This window comes from Capra hircus, chromosome 15 (assembly GCF_001704415.2).
Source record: "Capra hircus breed San Clemente chromosome 15, ASM170441v1, whole genome shotgun sequence".
In the NCBI taxonomy this organism is placed as follows: domain Eukaryota; kingdom Metazoa; phylum Chordata; class Mammalia; order Artiodactyla; family Bovidae; genus Capra; species Capra hircus.
The window spans coordinates 42991039-43013493 of NC_030822.1; the positions used below are offsets into that span (position 1 = coordinate 42991039).

Genomic DNA, 22455 nt, shown 5'->3' on the forward strand with positions numbered 1-22455 from the left:
CAAATGTTGTCCAGAATCACACAAGGAAGTGGTGGGGTGAAGACTGGAGCTGGGTGGTCGGGCTCCAGTGCCCATGCCCTCAACTGTGGGGCCATACTATCTTATAGCCATAACGCTGGAAATAAGCCCATGGTGCATTAGATTGGGACTGGCCCCTAATGTGATTTTGCAAGGAGTCATTTCGAGGGAGCCTGAGTTGAATCATTTCCTGTGAAACATCCTCAGAATTTGTTTTGATAGAACTACTGCAGTCCAGAGGCCTTTGCCTTGTCACCAACAAATGGGTTCATCCAAACTCTGCCAGGCCCTGCAGAGTTCATGGTGCAGTGGGTTTTGATCAGGGTGACAAACGTGGGCTCTTAGTATTTTCTTTTCCTGCATATGAAGTCCAGTGCAATAGGTTTCGTGTTCAGAATGCCTCATCATGATTTTGGTGGCCATAAAGCAGAGAGGGAAAAGTCCCTAAGACTTCTAAGACTGGACCATAGCTTCAAGTTCCTAATTCAGCATTCACTCTCCCAGAACAGCCCTAGCAGTTGTGGAAGGGAGAGATGCGATACCGCCTCCCCTCCAAAGCTGGGATGGCAGGTGCCAAATATACATTTTCCTGAAATGCATCAGGAAGGGTTTTGGAAGCGCAGGTGAGGGAGATGAGAAAGGGCATGTCAAGGCCAGTCCGAACTGGACTTGAGTGCTGTGTCCCTGAGCTGTGCGACTAGGCACAGGTCACTCGTGATCTCTGTTTCCTCTTCTGTAAGACAGAAGTAACAGTGTCTTTTCCTAAGGATGCTTCTTTTAGGCTAAATGAGCAAAGGCAGATGTGCCATGAAGCTGCAGTGGTTGTTTCAGACCATTTTCCCCACGTGATACCTCAAACCCTCGTTCACTGTCTGGCCCTTCCTGCTTTTAGCATGGGCCCCAGCCCTTCAGCTGCCTACTGCCTTGTGAGGCATGGAGTGGGATTGGGGGCGTGTGGGGTCTTCTGGGGCAGTAACCATCCCCAAGACCCAGCCTGCAGCCACATCAGTCACCCTGCCCTGACCCCAACGCTCAGGCCAGGTTGCCCCAAGAGTCCAGGAAAAGGTGATTCATCAAGAGTCTGCTTCCTGTGCTCACGCATCCCTGGGCTTTTCTGCTCCAGGCGGTGGTCACACACGGGTTGAGCCGGAAGTGCTGGGAAACGGGGTTTGAACCATCTTTCTCTTCATCAGTTGTTTTTTAGATTGCATGCATCCTGGTTACTATTTTTTAGAGGTAAGCAGCCAAGTGAGGGACCTGATTTCTGAGGTCTGGACCCAGAAATCTGGAAGGAGAGCAGCTTGAAGCAATATAAACAGGACTCGATAAAATCTGGTTCTGTAATTACCAAAAACGGGGCCCTGACCATTGGGCTAGCCTCCCTGAAACATAGTGTCTCTGTCAGAAAACTGGGGGCAGTAATAGAACTGACCCCACGGGGTGGGAGGAGGATCAGATGAGATCCTTGATGGCGTAACATTATAACAATCCCCTTTCTTCTCCGCCATCCACTCTGCTGTTGATTTCTTATATGGCTTTAGTAACTATCTTACCCCTCTCTTTGACCCTTCTCTTTGCAGACGAGTTGAAACATACTGGTTCTGAATGAGTGCGTAGCGCCCCCTATAGGACGTCTTGGGAATGTGCAAGGTGGTTGGGCTGTCACTGTGGGGATCAGGGCTTTCGCCTGGCGGGGCAGGGCAGCAGAGATGCTGGATTAACACATGGAGAACAAAGAACTGTCCAGCATCCCACCCAGTTTCCTAAAGTTCAGAGGGCATTCGTGTAGGTGAAACTGTGTATGTAATGACCTGGGCCTGGAATGTGACTTCATTTTACATATAAACAAAAATAAAATTTGCATGTTTTTAATATATACTGAATTTTCCAGGAACACAAGCACCGAAGTATATGAGGTTTACCTATTTGTTATAAATAGCTATAGGCATCTCATTACATCTTTCACTATGTCTGGAGAGTAGCTGTGCCCAACCTCTGCATATTGATGGATGTGTTATTTTACTTTAACTAACTTTATTTTCTTTCTTCTTTGTATTACAGCAATGTTGATTGTCTTGAAATTGTAAGTGTTGGCAGGTTATATGATTTACAAATTTTATTTCAAGTGAATGAAAAGAATATTAAAAATATCTGTATTGAGTCTTTGAAAGTATGAGAGAGAGGGGGAGAGTTTGTGTGTGTGTGTTAGCTTATAAATCAGCTGGAGAAACCTTAGGATAGACTTGAAATAAAAAGAAATGGTTTCACTTAGAAATTTCCTTTTACGTAAGGATATGTAATAGAAGTCAGAATTTAACTGCATCCCTTGTCAGAGAAATAAAGTGTTTTGATGTCTCCCCTGGCCCTTTTAGAAAATATATAATCTTAGAGTCTAAAACACAGTTTTTATCATCAGCTTTTTTCAGCTTGGCCATCTTTATTTTTTTCATCACTCCCATCTGTGTGTGTGTGTGTGTGTGTGTGTGTGTGTGTGTGTGTGTTACCATCTATGTGTAGATTTTTCAGAAGGGAAAACCAGGCAGGCAGCCCTCCTTGCTTTTACCAAGTTTGTTTTTGTTGTTTTGTGACCTCTGCCTGAACAAATGGACTGTACAGGTTTTGCAAATTACCTATTCACGTGCTTTATTTTTCCACTGAGGTGATTGGCTTTTCATGGATTTACAGCAGGTTTTATTTTTGTTTTGTTTCACTTAATTCAGAAAGGATAATATTTCTTTACCTGCCACAGAGCTCTGGAGTCAGATGACCCTGAGTTTGAATCCTGGCTTTCCCACTCATTTGCTAAAAATTGACAGGCAGTTTACTTGACCTCTCTGAGGATTAGTTACTTCTAACTGAGAACTAGATGAAAAAACACTTCATGGCACAAAATAAAAGCCCAGTGCGTGGTTTCTGCTGCCAGTTTTTGTGTCGTCATTTTTGTTGTGATTCTTGCACTGAATATTTTTCTCAGAAAAATTATCTTGAGCTCTACAACTCACGTTGTTTGAGATTCTTAGACATATAACTCTCACTTGCTATTACTAAGGCTCAGAAAAATGAAACTGAAATCGCTGAAATTTTGTTTATTCCTCGTGTAGGAAAGAGACCAGTGAAAGAAAACAAGCAGATTCCATTTTAGTTAAAAGAGGAACTTGCAGGGTTATTCCTGGGGTCAGGAAACACTCAGATGAACATCTGAGATCTGGGGCGCTGGCAGGAGGCCTTGGCACTCATCATACAGTTAAATCGTCGCCCTCAAACTGTGTTTGCCAGGGCAGGCAAGTGGACAAGTACATTTCAGAAAGGTTCCCAGGCATTCCAGACTGGAACAGGAGGGACCATCTGATTTAGTGTTTAACCAAACACACCAGCCGTGCCCCCAGCACTGTGGTCGATTCACAGCCTTGTGACCCGTTTGGGCATCCTTGAACCAGAGGCGGGAGGCAGGTGGGCGAGAGCCAGCCCTGCCCTCTTCCTCCTACGTGGGATATCACTTTTGCTTTTCTTTGCTGAGTCTCTGCAGCAACAAAGCATATGCAGAGTTCTAGCTCTGGGAGTCGGGCATGTCGGGGTTCTGTCTTTGATCCCCCATTCTGGCTGTGTGATTTTGGACAAGTTGCTACACCTCTCTGAGCCTCAATACCATCTTTTTACATGATGGTGATCATAATACCTTCCCCAAAAGGTCGTGGTGAACCAAATGAGCTGGGTAAGGGCTAGCACCGTCCTCAGCATGTGTCATGCTCAGTCAATGGGAGCTGGGCGCTGCTCCAGGAAGGCAGGCGGCAGGTACATGGACCACAGTGTAGTCTGTGATGCAGACCTCCCACTCAACATGTCCCCAACCGTCTGCTCCTGCCCTGCTAGCTGGACCACAGGAAGGCTCTTCTTCCACCAGCCGTCACACGGGCACGTGGCCCAGCAAGGGGAGTTCAGGGGGGATCTTCTCTCCCACTGGCTCCCTGGGCTGGGGGCCTTTGTTCTGTTCATGGAAGGGCTACAGCCCTCATACCAGAAAAACATGTGGAATCCCACCAGCTGTTCCCTCACAGTATATCCAACACTCAGCAGCTTCTCACCACCCCACCATGGCCACCCAGCCCCAGCTCCTCTTAGACTTCACATCCCATTCATCCGCACAGCCTGCCTGAAAATATACCTCGAATTATTTCAGTCACTCCTCAGACCGGGCCTGAGTTGTGTCATCTTTTCCTGACTGTTCACTGTTCTAGATGTTTCCTCACTGGCTTTCACTGGTGATGCTGCTACCTTTATCTCACACACACACACATCACCCGCCATATACACTCACAGACATGCATGCACACACACACACACACATCACCCGCCATATACACTCACAGACATGCACGCGCACACACACACACACACACACACACACACACCACCCGCCATATACACTCAGACATCCATGCACACACACACACACACATCACCAGCCATATACACTCACAGACATGCATGCACACACACACACACACATCACCCGCCATATACACTCACAGACATGTGCACACACACACACACACACACACCCCACCCGCCATATACACTCAGACATGCATGCACACACACACATCACTCGCCATATACACTCACAGACATGCACGCACACGCGCACACACACACACACACACCACCCGCCATATACACTCAGAGACATACATGCACACACACACACATCACCTGCCATATACACTCACAGACATGCACGCACACACACACACACACATCACCCGCCATATACACTCACAGACATACATGCACACACACACACACATCACCCACCATATACACTCACAGACATGCACGCACACACACACACACACATCACCCGCCATATACACTCACAGACATACATGCACACACACACACACACATCACCCGCCATATACACTCACAGACATGCATGCATGCACACACACATCACCTGCCATATACACTCACAGACATGCACGCACACACACACACACCACCCGCCATATACACTCACAGACATACATGCACACACACACACACACACATCACCCACCATATACACTCACAGACATGCATGCATGCACACACACACACACACATCACCCGCCATATACACTCACAGACATACATGCACACACACACACACACATCACCCGCCATATACACTCAGAGACATACGTGCACACACACACACACACCACCCGCCATATACACTCACAGACATGCACGCACACACACACACACACCACCTGCCATATACACCCACAGACATGCATGCACACACACACACACACACACATCACCCGCCATATACACTCACAGACATGCACGCACACACGCACACACACACCACCCACCATACACACTCACAGACACGCACGCACACACACACACCACCCACCATGTACACCCACAGACATGCATGCACACACGCACACACGCACACACACACGCATCACCCGCCATATACACTCACAGACATGCGCACACACACACATCACCCGCCATATACACTCACAGACATGCATGCACGCACACACACACACACATCACCTGCCATATACACTCACAGACATGCACGCACACACACACACATCACCCACCATATACACTCACAGACATACATGCACACACACACACACACATCACCCGCCATATACACTCACAGACATACATGCACACACACACACACACATCACCCGCCATATACACTCACAGACATGCACGCACACACACACACACACCACCTGCCATATACACCCACAGACATGCATGCACACACACACACACACACACACATCACCCGCCATATACACTCACAGACATGCACGCACAGACACACACACACACAGCTCCTCCATCACTGTGCATGGCTATATGCACAGCACCGCCCCCACAGGGTCCCCCCTCCCCACCTTGCTTCTCAGCACGACAGCCAGATTTAAATCCCAGGTGGGTCATGCCATCCCTTTTCACTCAGAGTCAAAGCCAAGGTCCTTACAGGGGTTGGCCCAGCACCCTGTGGCCTCCACCACAGCACCGGTTCCTCTCTCGCCTGGAACACTCCTTGCTTCTCTGGCTCCCCACGTCTCCACCTTCCTCCCCAGCGCTCCTCCTGCCCCGTGGCGGACTTTCCTCCCCAGCACTTCCCACCTCCCAGCATCGTTTACTTCTTTATCCCTCTGCTGGCCTTGGTCACCAGAATGTATATGAGAGGAGGGCAAGGGTCTGTGTTCCCCACCCCAGCCCTGCCATGGAGAGCAGTGCATGGTACCTGGATGCTTTTAGTGAATATCTGTTGAAAGATTCACGAAGGATTGTGGGACTGCACACGCATAGTGTCTTCATCATTACAAAACTGTCCCGAATTGAAATTTGACGGCCACGGGCAATCTGTGGTGGAAGTTTACTCCGATGACCAGTTCTTTCATTGTGGAAATTACCTGGCCTACAGGGGTGCCTAGTAAGTTCTGCTGGATGCATTACTTTGGGGCTTTGGGGCCGTGGTAGCCATCCGAGGCCTCCTTCCCCATCAGTCCAACCCTGCAGCAGGCGGGACTGTATCCCCGAGCCCCTCGTCCCCCCGCTTCCCCACCGTGCATCCTGGTTCTGGCGGCACTGTCAGCCACTGGCCCCCCTTCCCCTGTATCCCCATCTCTGCAGGGAGGTCATCGTCCTTTGCTTTCACCATCTCATCTTCCTGGTAACTCTACAGTTTTGTTAGTATTACCTATTGATCTGGCTTTCTCGTTATCGTCTTCCCAGCTTCCCATGGTAGTTATTTCTCTGATTTTAGTTTAACTGGCCGTAGGACAAAAGGGGTGGACTCTCAAAGCAGCATCCTCGGTTTCAGATTCAGGGGTGCTCTCCGCGCTGCCCACTGCAGCACACGGGCCTCCAGAGTGTTCTCCAGCCCCACTCCCAGGTCCCTCTTCAAGCCTTTCCCCATCACCCTCATCCTCTCCCTTCTACTCCCAGAGCTTATCCACTGGCCAGGCCCTCCCCTCTCCCCCAGAGGCTTGTCCTCCCACCATTTCTGTGCCCCTTCACGGCAGATTTGCAGTCCAAGCTTGCTTTCTGTGACCTCCATACTTATGCCCAGTCCCCGGCCTTCTGCTCCTGGTCTCTCCTCACAGTTCAGCACTTTGGTAACCACAGTTAACCCAACAGGCATCCTAAGTGCTTTTTGTGCATTGGCCTCATTCAGTCTGGAAAGAGAAATCCTCCTCTTACAGGCGAGGAGACTGCAGCTCCCAGAGGTCATGGAACTGGCTCAGGACACAGCTAGTCAGCGGCAGGACTGGGATTTGAACCCAGGCGGTCTGGCTTCAGAGGACTGACCACTGCCCCATCCTCTTTTTCTGTCCCCATCACGCCCTTTCCCGTTTGTCCACCCCACTGCCTTCCCGTCTGTCCTGCTGCTGCTCGGCAGGAGGGGAACCCTGGCTCTTCCTCTGTTCTAGCCTGGGGAGCCAGGGGAAGTCACAGGCCTGGTTGACCATCTCTGGATAAATGCTCACTGCACGGCCTTGCCCACCAGGGAGCTCTGCTGCTCCTCAAGTCCTTCCCCACTTTGCAGTTGGCCTTGTTCTCTGCCAAGGCATATAATATAATCGCTCAAGCCATATAATATCGCTCAGTGCCCCATCTTTGCTTCTGCTTCCCCTCAACACCAACATCCTTCTCTCTGTGTGTGTGCTAAGTCACTTCAGTCATGTCCAACTCTTTGTGACCCCCTGGACTGTAGCCCACTAGGCTCCTCTGTTCATGGGATTCTCTAGCAAGAATACTGGAGTGGGTTGCCATGCCCTCCTCCAGGGGATCTTCCCAACCCAGGGATCAAACCCCCGCCTCCTGCATTGGCAGGGGAGAGTTCTTTACCACTAGCGCCCCCTGGGAAACCCCTCCTCTTAATCACCAAATAACAACAGTGTATCCTTTTGTTTCCTTTAGAACAAGATGCAGATATTTTCCATAATTTTTTTTTCAACCTCAGGCAGCAGGCTCTTTGGTGAAAAGAGTGGTCATTCCCTGAGTCTTTAGGGCCAAGCTCTATTCTCTTAGTCTGTAGCATTTTTTTAAAAAAGGTGGAGGTGGGGAATAGAAAGAAAAGAAACAGCAACAACATGAAGCCAGGCTGATGTGTCTTTGTTAATGACCCTTCTTGGTGGGGGGCAGGAGCGGTCATCCCTGTGCCATCATTAAATGCAGGGGTGTGTCAGGGCTAAAGGTCAGGAAGAGAGCTTTGCCCTCAGGAGCCTGCCTCCCAGAGCTGACAGGACAGAGCAGCCAGGATGTGCAGACCCAGAGCATGCCCTGCCTCCAGACATCGCACATCTCCCCCAGGCCCTACACTGGGCACCTGGGTGCAGAGGAGAACGAGGCCTGGATCTTTCTGAGGCAGGCACCCCTCCCCTGCCCCCAGCAACTTCAGATTCCATTGCCGTCCTCCAGGGAGTGCAGAGAAATCCTGGGTCTCGGCTGGCGGATGGGCTGAATGCACGTGGGTGCTGAGAGGCAGAGGGCACAACGGAGCAGAGGGCGTGCCCTGGGCGGAGGAGGTGGCCAGGGACAGGTGGGACAGAGACCTCGGATCTCAGGCTCTTCTCAGAGGGGCCGAGAAGCTGACAAAGCCTTGCCAAGCACCTTCTGGCATGGAAGTGGGCAGGGAAGGAGGGGACAGCAGGATCGCTGCATCCTGAGTGATCCTGCAGAGCAAGCGTCCCCTTAGCGTGCCCCACCCAAGCTCCGTCCACTAGATGTTGGGTGCAGGAAAGCGTGGGGACCAGCGCCTGCGGGGAGATGGAGACCCTGCTGCTCCCCAGCCGTCGCCCTCTGCAGGGCCCTGTTTCAGGTTCCTAGAAGCCCTGCAGAGGAGAAACGCAGCCTTTAACCAGAATTCCCCATGCTGCTTTGACCATGGGTTCCCCCCCTCCCATGTCTTTGCATTTAAATCTCATAGAGTCGATGTTCTGTGACAGCTCTTTGGGAAGTGCTGCTGTGGAGAATTTTTCAATCCCTGCATACTCTGGAATGTGCCCACTTCTTATTTTGCATGGAGGCCGTGCTACATAGAGGAAAGACTATGGGCTTTAGACAGGACTGACCTGGGTTTACATCTACCTTCCTGTGAAATCTCTGACTTTGCTCAGGTTACCTGACCATCTCTCTGAAACTTAGCTTCCTCAATTTTAAAATGGGAGAACACTAGCCACCTAACAGGGCTGCTGTGATGGTTAAATGAGAAAATAATGATAGTTTCCACTTGGAGGGCTTATTATGTGTCAAATACAATGGAATCTGAAGCTGCCGGGGGGCTCACAAGTGCTGCCTCCCCCAGAAAGATCCAGGCCTTTTTCTCCTCTGCACCCAGGTGCCCAGCGTAGGGCCTGGGGGAGATGCTCGATGTCTGGGGTGGCAAGGCTTGCTCTGGGTCCGCACATCTGACTAAGCACTTTCTGCCTCTCTTTTCATCTTCGCCACAGCTCTGAGGCGGGATATATTGTCATCCATATCTCCCAGGTCAGGAGGCCATGACACACCAAGTTAAGGGTTGTGTGTATGTTGGAACTGAGATTTGCACCCCAGGCACTGATACCTGGTGGGGTCGGGATTTGAAGCCTCACCGTCGCCCCCCAGCAGAGAGCATGCTCCAAACCACCATGTCATAAAGGGCCTGGTGCACTGAAGGCACTAAGGAATATCCGTTACCTTTTCAGGGGATTCATGGGTATCTGCCGGGAGATATGTCATTCCTGAGACTCCACGTCACTCTGCAGTCTTTCTTATTAAACCTGTTAAAGGGGTAATCTGCATCTGCCTGCCCACTCATTGTTTTCTGCACATAAAATAAAAATTCTCCTTCAACCAGTGTCCAAAAAAGTTATGACCCTTCTCTTATGACCTCTCTGCTTTGCCTTCATATGCGGATCTACCTCAATTTGGGCAGCGGCTCAACTGTCTACCAGTTTTGGGCCAGTCTTCAAACTGGTCCCGCTAGTGGTCTGTGCATCCCCATCCAGGACCAAGGGTCCTCCCAGAAAGCACTGTGGATCTGTAGCTTGTTTCTCTGGCTTTTCTCCTTCCTGTACTTCAGTGATAGACTTGGTAAAGGTCTAAGAAAGCATCCCTTTTATCACTCATTCAGCAAACATTTACTTAGTGCCATTGCTAGGCTAGGAGTATGCCCTGTATTGTGCCTCTTAATTAGATTGCAGAATCTCACAGCCCTCAGTAGGCCTTCAAGACTGGAGTGCTGTGGACTTTCTTCTGGCCATGGTGTTAGGGATCTTTTCTGCATCGACTAGCCTTGTTCACAATCTAATCCAGAATTCACAGCCCCTGCCCCTTGTGAGACCATCTCAACAGGCCCTTCAAGTCCTGTAGTTCCAAGTGCAAGCTCCTTGATTTTTGTTTGATTTCAGGATTCCCAAGCATCTAAAGCTTCCAGCAGGACTGGGTACATAAGGGCCACAAACGGGGTTCTCCCCAGGTCCCTGACAGCCACTGCAAATATGCTCTTCTCTGCTCAGAACATCATTCCAGCTATCCAACCTGCCAGGCAAACATCTACAACACCTGGTTCAAGACTCACCTCCTCCCTGGTCCCTCCTGCTTCCATTACCCCACACACACCATCAAATAAGCTAACCATTTTCTCTTCTGTTCTGCTCCTATACTTCAGCTACATTGCACCCACAGCTAGAAAAAAAGACACTCCTTCCTCAAGACACTTGACCACCACCTGCTGGAAATTTAGGGTAAATGCTCTACAAATCTCTGCCACTTACAGAAGTGAAGATGCATACTGGCATTGGGTAGGGAGCTGCTCGCACGACTGCAAGCAGGGCGCTGCCTATTGCAGTGATCAGGATTGAGGGGATTTAAACATTCCCCTCGGAGAAGGCAATGGCACCCCACTCCAGTACTCTTGCCTGGAAAATCCCATGGATGAAGGAGCCTGGTAGGCTGCAGTCCATGGGGTCGCCAAGAGTTGGACACGACTGAGTGACTTCACTTTCACTTTTCACTTTCATGCATTGGAGAAGGAAATGGCAACCCACTGTGGTGTTCTTGCCTGGAGAATCCCAGGGACGGGGGAGCTTGGTGGGCTGCTGTCTATGGGGTCACACAGAGTCGGACACGACTGAAGTGACTTAGCAGCTGCAGTAGCAGTAGCAAACATTCCCCTCTGTGTCCCAGGTGCCCTGGCTTCCACTTGGGCTGAAGAAATGCTTGCGTAATGATACTGGTGCAAGCCCCTGTTACCTTAGACTTGAAGTATCTGGTTTTGTGGGTGAATGATCGCTAAATCCATCTGTTGCAAAGGAAGGTAACCAAACTCCCCACAAGCTGTCAGAATAACCAGAGGGTCTCAGGGGGATTTGCAGTGGGGCCAGAGACCATTCAGTCTGTCATCTCTGCTCAAAGGCCACCACCATAGGAACAGACCTGAGCAACTCCACATTCCTCCCCACAGTAAAACCTCAAGTTTAGAATATGATGGAGAATTGGAGCAGGTGCTGTGTCCAGGGCCAGCTCCTTGTAGGTTGTGGGGAGGCAGAGGTGGCCACACAGGGGTCCTTGCAGGGAGCTGGGGGTTTTGTAGGGAAGTCCATCAGTGAGCACGCAGCTGACTAGACAGGATATTGATTCACTATCATCCATATTTTCCTGAGCCATGCCCTTTTATTAAGCCACATCACCAAAAACCAGTACCCCAGTGACATCTGGGACTTCATAAAGTCGTCTCAGTAGAGCTCCGTCTAGCTGTTACACTTGCAGGTGGGGGCAGGAGGGGGGACATGCTTTTACTAGGGTCCTATTTTATAAAAGGAGAAGCCCTCTGTCCCTTCTCAAAGCTTATTTTCCCAGAGCCAACTGGCATAGCATTGTTCATGTCCCACAGTCTCCCAGACAGGTATCCCTCTTTGGTAACCTTAATGAAGGAAGAGGGCTGAGCCTTTCCCTCTCTGCCCTGGCTGCCAGGAATCCCAGATTCCTGGGATTTCTGTAGCTTTCCTGAACCAGGACTGCTTCTTCTCATCGCTTCCCTGATTCCTTCTCCGGGAATGCTTGTTTTGGGCTGTTTGTCTTTTCCATTGTGGGGATGGCTTTGGGGGCTGGATGGGCAGTGATGTGGCAGAAGAAAGAAGAACCACCAGTGAGCCAGACACACATGGATTTCAGTCCCCACCTGTTAACCGTGTCATCTTAAGCAAGATGTCTTTACCTCTTCAATACTGAGTTCCTTACCTGGAAAACTGGGGTAATGACCACGAGGAATAGATAGGTTACTGTGAAGATTTGACTCTGCCAGTGTGACCTGCACTGTTCCCTCTCCCTCCTCCCAGGTCAGGCTTGGTCTGTGGCTCCAGAATCGGAGTTGGTTTTTCCTTCTTCGTGCCTCTGTCAGTCGGCTCAGGATGAGTGATGCAGCGGAGAAAAGCAGGGGACCTGCCCTCCTGGTTTGTCTGGGACAAAGGGGTTTCCTGGCATGCAGGATTTCCAGTGCTCAAACAGGAAGGTCGGAGGCAAAGTGAAGAGCTGGTCACCCTAGTAGAAATCTCAGCATCTCTGGAGCTTACAGTGGCCTAGGTTTTCTTCTTGCTGGTACTACCATCCATCCGAGACCTTGGCTAAAGGGGGAGGCTCTATGTGGCAGTCGCTGGTCTCTTGGTAAGGGGGTAGTTAGTCAGGGCCAGTTCAAAGGCTGCTGCTGTCCCCTCCGCTCATGTTCATCTGTCCGGGAGAGTCACTTGGCCGGGCCTGACATGGGGCAGCCTGCTGACTCCCCATACAGAGGAGCAGCTATAGGTTTGAACCTTAGTATAATCCGCACACTTCGCTTTCTCTTCTTGTCATTCTGGGGTGCTGGGGCAGGGAGAGGGAAAGCTGAGAGATGCCTGGTCTGTGATTGGAGGGCTCCCTGTGGCCATCTTCCTGTGGACGGTGTGTGTGTGGGCTTCTTAAGGGGCGGTTAGCCTCGCCCTGCTGTGCTCGAAGGGGCGGTGGTCTCCTTTGGGTGTCTAACAGTGGCTGACATGCCCGCCTGTCCAGCCCCCTTGTTCCTTTGTGTGGAGCCACAGAGAATCTTCTTCCTGGGCTCTGAGGACCACGAGGGGACTGAGGTGGGACGAGGGGCCCCCAAGCTCTTCCAAGGCACAATTCCCAGGTCCCTTCATGCCTGGCTTTCTCTGGCCACCCAGAGAGCCTCCTTCCCACCATTGGAAATCTCTAGCTCAGAAGTGGGCACACATGTGACACCCACTCTAGGACCAGGGCCAGGCTCTCCCCAGAGCATCCTCACTATGTGTCACTTGGATGGCAGCACCAGGGCTGGCCCAAACCCTGTTCAGCTGGGGTCCCCCTCCCAGGTACCTTTGGTCTCTTGGGGCCCCCTTCCTTGGCTCAAACCTCTATTAAGAGGTAATTAGCACAGAAAAGGTTTTTGTCTCTTTTGTTGTTTCATTTATTGTCTTATATCTAAGAACACCTTCCTGGAGAGAAAACAGTTTTCCAAAAAATATTTGTCACAACTGATTCAGCTTTCTTGTCCAAGCATGTAAGAAATACAGTTTAGATTTTGCAAAATAGAGTGCTAAAATGTTTGTTAGCATTTATGATTTCTATAAAGGAAATCTGAGCATTGGAAAAAAATGATCAAGATGAGAATTCGTGGGGCTTTTGGTCCTGAGGACCTCTGTCTAAATTTCAGGGATGTGGAGGAAAGAGAAAACTAGAGGCACGGTATTGGGAGATGCGGAACCCTGAGATCCAGGTGCAGGGGGCGGGGCGGGCGGGACGGCGGGGGCGGGGCCGCAGCTGGTCGGGGGAAGGGTCGGCAGCCGGGGAGAGCCGGAGGCTTCCCTGAGGGGACACCTGAGGGCAGTTGAAGGGCACGCAGGAGTTCACGAGGTGACCGAGTGGGCAAAGGGAGCCACGCCTGCTCCCTGCAAAACAAAGTGGACGCAGCTGAGGCCTCGTGCTCTTGAGAACTGAAGTATTTCAGTGGCCTGGCTCCTCAGGCAGCGGATGCGCACTCTTGGGCTGGGGAATGAGCAAGCCCGCTGTGGAGGCCTGGTGTTTCCTGCTAGGTGTTTGGGGTTTTATCTGGAGGGCCTTGGAGAAGGCAGTGGCAACCCACTCCAGTACTCTTTTCCTGGAAAATCCCATGGACGGAGGAGCCTGGTAGGCTTCAGTCCATTGGGTCGCGAAGAGTCAGACACGACTGAGCTTCACTTTTACTTTTCACTTTCAGGCATTGGAGAAGGAAATGGCAACCCACTCCAGTATTCTTGCCTGGAGAATCCCCGGGACAGCAGAGCCTGGTGGGCTGCCGTCTCTGGGGTCGCATAGAGTCGGACACAACTGAACTGACTTAGTAGCAGCAGCAGCTGGAGGGCCTAGGCGAGCAGTGAAGCCATTGAAATGTTTTAAGCAAGGGGGTGTCCTGCCTCTGAGCACAGTGAGGAGAGGGCAAGGCTGGAGCAGGGAAGTGGCTGGACCCTCCTATCCAAGGGCCAGGCAGCAGCTCTGGGGTGTTGGAAGGAGAGGGGCTTATGCCCAGGGTGGATCCTGAGTTGCCTGTTTGGGGTTGGGAGGATAGTGTGGGACCTGGATGGTGGGGTCCTGGGTGGTAAGCCCCTCCTGCCCCCAGCAGCCTTACCCTGGGAACTTTGCATCCTTATGCCGCTACTGTATCCATAAGGCTTAGGGACTGAAGCCCGGAATTCCTGGACACATCTTTGTAGGGGCTGGGATGGGGTTACCAGCGTCAGACAGGGAGGGGTTCTGAACCAGACTGCAAAGAGGAGTAAATGGGAAGGACACGGTCTTTTCTATTCCCTGGATACTCATTTGAAGACCTTTGTAATGATCTAGGCAAGGTAGGTTATCCAAGAGGCCAGAACTAACTCGCGGAATATGAAGTGCCAGGATTTGTGCTTCAGAAGGGTCAGGAAAACCCCATTTAAAGCCCCTGTCTTTTCACCTCAAGGCAGAGCAGGGAAGGAGTAAGGGGGCTTCTCTAGAGCCTGTTCCCCTTTCAGGGTTCACAGGGACAGGGAGGAGACCCTGTAATCCTGCCAGCAGGAGGTGGGCAGGGCAGCACCACCCGCCCCCCCCTTTGACGTCAGCAGCTTTTCAGAACTGATTTCTCTACCAGACATACTTAAATTCAGGGACATTTTCTTTAAACATCTTAGCTCATTCCCAGCCATTTCAGGCATTGGCCCTGCTGGCATTTCGTCTTGGCTTAATGTTTCCTGAAGACTTGCTTTCTATTGTTCCGCGTTGTGCGTGTTTAGGTAACTCACTTGGCTGGAGCAAGTTGAGTGGTGCCCTCAGGGGCGGGTGTAGCTCCCGGAGCCCCACTGCTCTCCCCCGCTGAGTGACCTTGGCTGGTTTCTTCACCTCTCTCTGCCTCAATCTTCTCCTTGGTCAAATGTGGAAACAGTAGTATTAATACTTACCTCAGAGTTATCGTAGGGTCTACATGGTGCAGTAAGAACAGCGCCCGATGCCAACTACACGCTCAGTCAGCGTTCACTGTTGTTATTGCTTGACCCAGTGGGAGAAATGAAAAATATAATTACCTTCTTCCTCTTAAGGCCGTGTCCAAGAATCTACGTTTAGTAATTTTAAAGGCATTGTTTTTCACAGAAAATACCTCCCGGCATATTTCCTCATGTGTTTGCAGTTGAGTTGACCAGGCAGCTGAAGGATGGGATAGTGAGCTCAGCATTGCTCCCTGTAATTGGGAGTCATGATTGAGCTCCTCATCTCCCTCAGCCGCTGTGAGACTTTCAACTGTATCTACTTCAAAGTGACCTGTCTGGGTTTTTTTTTTCCTCTGGGCCCCACTGCAGGTTTCTGGAAGAACTTGACTGCCTGAAAGGAAGCGACAAAACATGAAAATTGCTTTGAGGTGACCAACAAGTCCAGCGGCCCCTTGCTTCTCCCAAGGTGGATCTAAGGTTTAAGAACCTTAACTTCAGGTAACAGTTCAGTTAACTTCAGTTAACTGTCCTACCCACCCCCACCTAGATACACTATCATTGCAGCTCCGACGGTCGTTCTTTGTTTAGGAAGTGTGGTTTCTCCCAAAATCCCTGAAACCTGGAATACTCCACCTCATGCAAATGTCTGGCTGTTCAGAAAGAGCGGTGGGGCCGGAGGTGGCATCCCAGGTCTGACATGTGGCCCAGATGGTCACCGAGACCCTAAGTGTAGGGCTCTGCTCACGGCTGACCTGCTTCTCTTAATGTCAGTAGTACTGGTAATAATAACAGCAACGGCAGCCGCAGCAGGGCCTTTAGTGTGATTAAATGATTATAAAATACTCTTTGAAGAATACATCAGTCTAGCCAGGAAATGTCTGAAAACAGAAAGTACAAAGAGGGAAAGAAATTGTTCTATCAGATATTAAAATGTATTTTACAGCCATAGTCATCAACAATGTGGTGCCAGAATGGAAATAAGCTGGTCAAGGGAACAGAATAGAAAGTTCAGACTAAAAAATGAGTCCAGAAGAGTCGCCTTTCTAGTGACTGGTAACAGGATATTGTAGATCTCATAAGTAGTGTTGGAATAACTGTATTCTTTGGAGGGAAATTAGAAATTCCCAACCTTAAAGAGTGCACCAAAAATAATTTCCAAGTGGATTAAAACTGAATTTTTAAAGTTACAAAATTGTTAGCAAAGAGGATATTTTTATTGTTTAGGGGTGAGAAAAGAGTTTTTAAAACCTGCCACTTTTAGTATCACATGCAAACACCATAAGCAAAGATAAAAGAAAAAAAGGGGAGAAAATTATTTACAGCATCTGTGATCAGCAAAGATTAATATTCCTAACATACAAATTTATTTATTTTTCAATATGTATTTATTGAGTGCTTACTATGTGCTGAAACATGATCTGGGCACTAAGGGTACAGGCAGTAAACCAAAGTGTGTACTCTTCTGATGCTTATGATCTAATGGAGAGGACAGCTGGTAAACTAAGTAGGTTATTGCTGGCCAGATGTGGATAAGGGCAATGGAAAAAAAATTAAGCAGGACTGAGGTGGTTAGAAAGAGTTGTGGGGGTGTGTATTATATGGTTATCCTGGCAAACTTCACCGATAAAGGGACATTTGAACAGAAATATGAAGGAAAAAGGGGAGAAGTGGTTGAATTTTGGATTTTTTTGGACTGTTTAGCTAATAGGATTTGTTGATGGATTAGATGCAGGTCATGGAAAAAAAGGAGTCAGGGGTGACTTCTAGGTTTGGGGCCTAAGCAGCAAGCAGGATTGAAGTACCACTTACTGACCTGGGCATGACCAAGAGGCTGGGCTTGTGGGCAACCAGGGATTGGTTATGGATTTTTCATGTTTCTGTTGTATGTTCAAGGGGAGATGTCAAGGTGATGCTTTGGAACTCAGGAACGGGTCTGGGCTGGAGATGTAAATATGAGAGTTGTCATAGTGTAGGTAGTTATTTAAAACAGTGAAACTAGGCAGATCTCCCAGGGAGGGAGTGTAGGCAGAGAGGGGTCCAAGAGCATCCATGGGTCGCTCACCTAGAGGTGAGGGAGATGAGAGGAAACAGCTGTAGAGACGAAAGAGGAGTGACCACTGAAGTAGGAGAACGGTGAAGCTGAGAGCCAGGAGGGGGAGGTCAGCTCTATTAGATGTGTTGATGGGCCAAGCAGGGAGGGGATGGAGAACTGGCCGTTGGATTTAGCAATGAGGAGGTCATTAATGAACCCAGCAGGGGCCAATATATTGGAATGATGGGGACAAAAGCCTGATTTGAGTTTATTTGTCGTGAGGAAGAGAAAAGCAATTGAAAACAAAATAATAGGGCAGTAACTGGAAGGAAATCTAGTTCAAAAGAGTTTACTCCCCACCCAACCCCCCAAGATGAGTGTTGTTGCAGTGTGTTCTTGTCCTTATAGAAGCAATAATGCGGAATGTGGATGATGCAGGGTTGGGGTGGATGGTCCACACTCATGAGAGAGGAGGGCACAGCATGCTTTGGGGTGGGGTCCGAGCCAGTAGTGTCTAGGTTGCTGGTAGAAGTGGTCACTGGCTTCTTTTCTCAGTGGCGTAGAAAGCTGACTTATCGGCCAAGGGTGAAAATCGAGATGTTGGAGATTGGAGGAGGAAAGCGCAAGTGTGGTCACAGAGCAGGGGAGTCAGGGATTGCTGTGTGCTTTTCTCCACCAGGCTCAGGTGCCCAGGTGAGTGTGAGTTAGGAGACCCATCGATGCTAAAGACAGTATGGTAGGAAAACAGGACACAAGTGGGCACCAGGGGTAACCAAGAAACACCTATAGGGACTTCCCTAGTGGTCCAGTGGTTAAGACTTTGCTTTCTGACGCAGGTTCAATCCCTGGTTGGGAGGCTAAGATCATACATGCCTCATGGCCAAAACCAGAAGGTAACAGCAGAAGCAGTATTGTAACAAATTCAACAAAGACTTAAAAAAAGGTCCACATCAAAGAAAGACATGCCTATAAACAGAAACACCATCCATAATAATTTTAAGATACAAGTAAAAATAGTGAGGTTTTGTTTTTTCCTTCAGATTGACAAGAGCTTTTATTGGGGATAAAAGGTATTGTGCTCTTCTGGAGCACAGTGTTTCTGTATTTAACAAAACATGCAATGTGTGTCCCCTTTAGGCCCGTCAGTCCTCCTCCTAGAAATTTATACTAAGAGATAATAGCTCGGATGCACGGAGCTACGTGCACAGTGTTCACTCTAGCAACGATGGTGAGAGTGACCACAAGGGCTCCGGTCACTAATCTGTGGACACAGTGGAAACAGAAGCTCACCCTTGCCTTTCACTTTACAGATGAGGAAACTCAGGCCCAGAGAGAGGGAGTGACAGCCCCAGCCACGTCACCTGGAGCTCAGACCCCAACGGTGGGCAGTGCACGGCCCCCTTCACCTGGGTTTGGAGTTGGAGTCTCTTGCAAGGTACTTGCCAGTCTCTCTTTTGAGCTGACTTGCTTTGCACTTTTAAGATATGAATTCTCAAAATGCTTTGCAAAGGTTTGCCGTGCTTTCACTTCATTATGCAGTTTTCCTTGCAGTGGAATCCCAAGTGCAAAAGGACAGGCAGAGAAGATTAGACAGACTTTGCCTGGACCAGTGATGGGGAGGGACTACTCTTTTGAATCCCAAGTGGGACTTGTAGGCTGAGAAAGGATATTTCATTCTTTCCTACAACTTTGATAAAAGCTGTAATGAAAATACAGAGATAACAAGTAGATCATATTTATTTCATTGATTAGATTCGATTGAAAGAAAATTAAGTTAGGACTGTGAGAACATCTGGGACATTTGGTCACCTCCATGGGTGGAACATGGGTTGTGCCTACTAGAGCCTTGGGTTCTGGTTTAGTTCTTCATGCCCTGGTGCAGGGATCTAAGAGAAGCCACCTAATTTCTCTGAGCTTTGTGTCTTTGTCAGAAAAAACAAGCAGATGAGCCTAAATTGCCTATAATAACTCCTAGAGTAAATATGATGCTCCTTCTGGCGGTGCCTTGTCCTCGTCCCAGCTGGCTGGGTGAGAGAGATGTCGGCACTGTCATAAAGTCCCTGTCCTTCCACAGTGCCACCTTAGAAAAGCTTGTGGAAATAATTGCGCCTCTGTCTCCTTGTACCTATTTCAGACCTCCAATGGCCGACCAGAGAATGGACATTTCTTCAACAATCAGTGACTTCATGTCTCCAGGTGCCACCGACCTCCTCTCCAGCCCTCTGGGCACCGGTGGCGTGGATTGCAACCGGAAACGCAAGGGCAGCTCCACAGACTACCAGTAAGGCCTTTGGGCTTGTTTTCCTCTGGCTAAGCTTGGTGGCAGCTTACGGGCATGAACGTCCAGGGGCCCTACTGTTCCTTCTGGAAGAAGGGATCCTGTCTATGAAAAGGGATTGGAATGAAAGATCTGACTTGACTTTTCCCTTTATCTTCCCTTGGATTGCAAGCAGGAGGGAGCCTCCCTTGCAGCTGAGCCATTTACTCTCCTTTTGTGCACCCCACCTAGGTCCCCAGATTTTCGAGGGAAAAAGAATAGCCTTAAAGCCAAGTTCCACCTCTTACCACTCTCTTCATTTTCCTTTGCTCCTTTGAGCAAGATGGCTAAGTCCATGGATCTAACCTCAGTGGTTCCAAAGAGCACTTTGCCTAAGGACCTCTCTAGAGGAGGACATCAGTGGGTTACTTAATGTTTGTAGAATGAGAAAGTAGAGGTCATCTCTGGAAACAGTATAGGAGCAGTGACATTGTCCTTGAATTAGCGTTCCTCTTACATTAAATAGCACCTTTTTTTTTTTTAAAGACTCAATGGCTTTTCTTTGGAGTAAGTAAATTTTCACACTTACAGTCAACTCTTCTGTATCTATACAGACATCTAGGGAATACGTTGGCACAGAACACCCAAAAGGCACATTTTGTTTTATAGAGGCAACTGCGTGGAATCTTGCCCAAATGTCCATTGGAGAGTTTTCTTCTGTTTAATGAGAGAAAATCTCCAAGGAGGTGTGCCCCCTTACAGCAGAAGTCCTTTTCTGCTGCAGTTCACAGGTCAGATTGGGGGAGCATAGCGGCTGGAGGTCAGATGCCCACTAGGAGATGCTATGAGTAATATGTAAGTGATCCCAGATGATTAAGGGAGTGGCTGCCCAGGGGATGGAGAATGGATGTGAGGACCAAGAGGGTGTTCTTCCATGGCGCTAACTCCACGACAGGGAAACCAGATGTTTTCGGTGGAGCTTTTGTCTGATGGAGCCCTTGACATGTTCTAAGACCTCTGCTGTCTGGATCTGTGGTTTCCACCCTTGTCACCACTCTGGACTTCCAGGTTTCCCGCATGGACCCCAGTCTGCAAGGCTTCTGTAATTCATGGACACCCCATGAATTAAGCACCTGTCATCCCTTTATTAACAGCTTAATGTACCAAACTCCTACCCTAGGGCAGAGCTTCTTTTCACCTGAGATGATCACCTGCCTCAGCAAGCAGACACGAGTCTAGACAGAAGGGGAGAGGGACTTTTCATTTTCCCCTGTGGCCTGTAGACTTGCTTCTGAACTTCAGGATCAGGTAGAGAAAGTCTCCGGCTATGAAGAGGTGGAGGGCTCCTGGTTGGGAGCCACTGTTCTGAGTGCCCGCAGCATACCTCAGTGCTCCTGAGAAAGTTGCTTTTGCTCTTGGTAATGATGATGTCTGTAGGGCCATGGTTGGAGAAGGGAGAGAGGCCCAGAGGGTAGGTAGTCTGTCCTCCTGAGTGATTTAGGGATTGGAGGAAGGTATGAGCTCACCTGCGGGATTTAGAACTCCTTCCTCAGAGGATTTCAGTCTGTCTTCTACTGAACCCACAGCGTGCTGTGAAAACTGGATTCCGGAGTCCATGAAGGGAAGGCAGATCCTTCTGTGACCCCAGGACTCTCTGTGGTCCCCGACCCATGCCTCCATCTGTCCCAGTTCCCTGGGGCTCAGGGTTTCCCCCGAGCTGAGAAGCGGAGCACTGGGCAGCAATGGTGGGAGCTGGCTTGGGTTCTGCTCAGTGCTCCTCCGTGGGCACTTTGATGCTCCCTCCCCACCTTACCCACCACCAGGCATATATTCAGTATATATGCCCATGTACGTTTGATGCTTGATACATTTTACAAATGAATAAACTCCATTTATCCAAAGTGACGGGGGTTGGGAAAATGAGATATTATAGTTACTTGGATACTCTGGCTAACTAAGTTTCCATGAATGCCATGTATTCCCAATTTTCTCAAGCAATCAATATAGTAAAATGCACGAACACAAACTTTATTGAAGTGGTATATATAACATTTGATAAACTGGAAAATGAGTCTGGTTTTATATTAGGTTCAAGTTGGTTTTACTTTTATACATCAGGAGTCAATGCTGTGGCTCTTTGAGCTTTCTAGTTGCTTGGTTTCTGGATAAATGATGGCCTTCTGTATTATGGTGAGAAGTGATTTTGTATGTCTTAACAGTTATATTCTCTTTTGTTTTCTCAGAGAAAGCATGGACACAGACAAAGATGACCCTCATGGAAGGTACCATGAATTAGTCATTTGAACTTCAGCATCCTTAGAGTCATTTTCCTTGCATAATTAAATGTGTAGGTTCCACCCATCTCCTTGATTAGGGATAAGCAAGGAGGCTGTGAGCTTGTGGGCTCAGAACTGTCTCCCCCCTATGCCCCACCCTGTAGCCCAAACCGTAGAGAATCTGCCTGTGATACAGGAGACCAGGGTTCAATCCCTGGGTCAGAAAGATCCTCTAGAGAAGGGAATGGCAATCCACTCCAGTATTCTTGCCTGGAGAATTTCATGGACAGAGAAACCTGGCAGGCTTCACTTCGTGGGGTCACAAAAAGTCAGACACAACTGAGCGACTAGCACACGCACATGCACACA

The 22455-nt window shown here is 49.3% G+C and overlaps 1 protein-coding gene across 4 annotated transcripts in view; it reads left to right on the forward strand.

Moving 5' to 3' along the window:
• The window catches only part of ARNTL (aryl hydrocarbon receptor nuclear translocator like), a 110124-nt gene that overhangs the window by 58250 nt on the left and 29419 nt on the right, over nt 1-22455 (forward strand). For all 4 annotated transcript variants that reach the window (XM_018059578.1, XM_018059579.1, XM_018059580.1 and 1 more), the window contains 4 exons: nt 15891-16019; nt 18864-18988; nt 19688-19834; nt 22054-22092. In XM_018059578.1, coding sequence (XP_017915067.1) covers nt 19695-19834; nt 22054-22092 — 179 coding nt within the window. In that variant the 5' untranslated portion in view covers nt 15891-16019; nt 18864-18988; nt 19688-19694. The remainder of the gene's footprint in view (nt 1-15890; nt 16020-18863; nt 18989-19687; nt 19835-22053; nt 22093-22455) is intronic.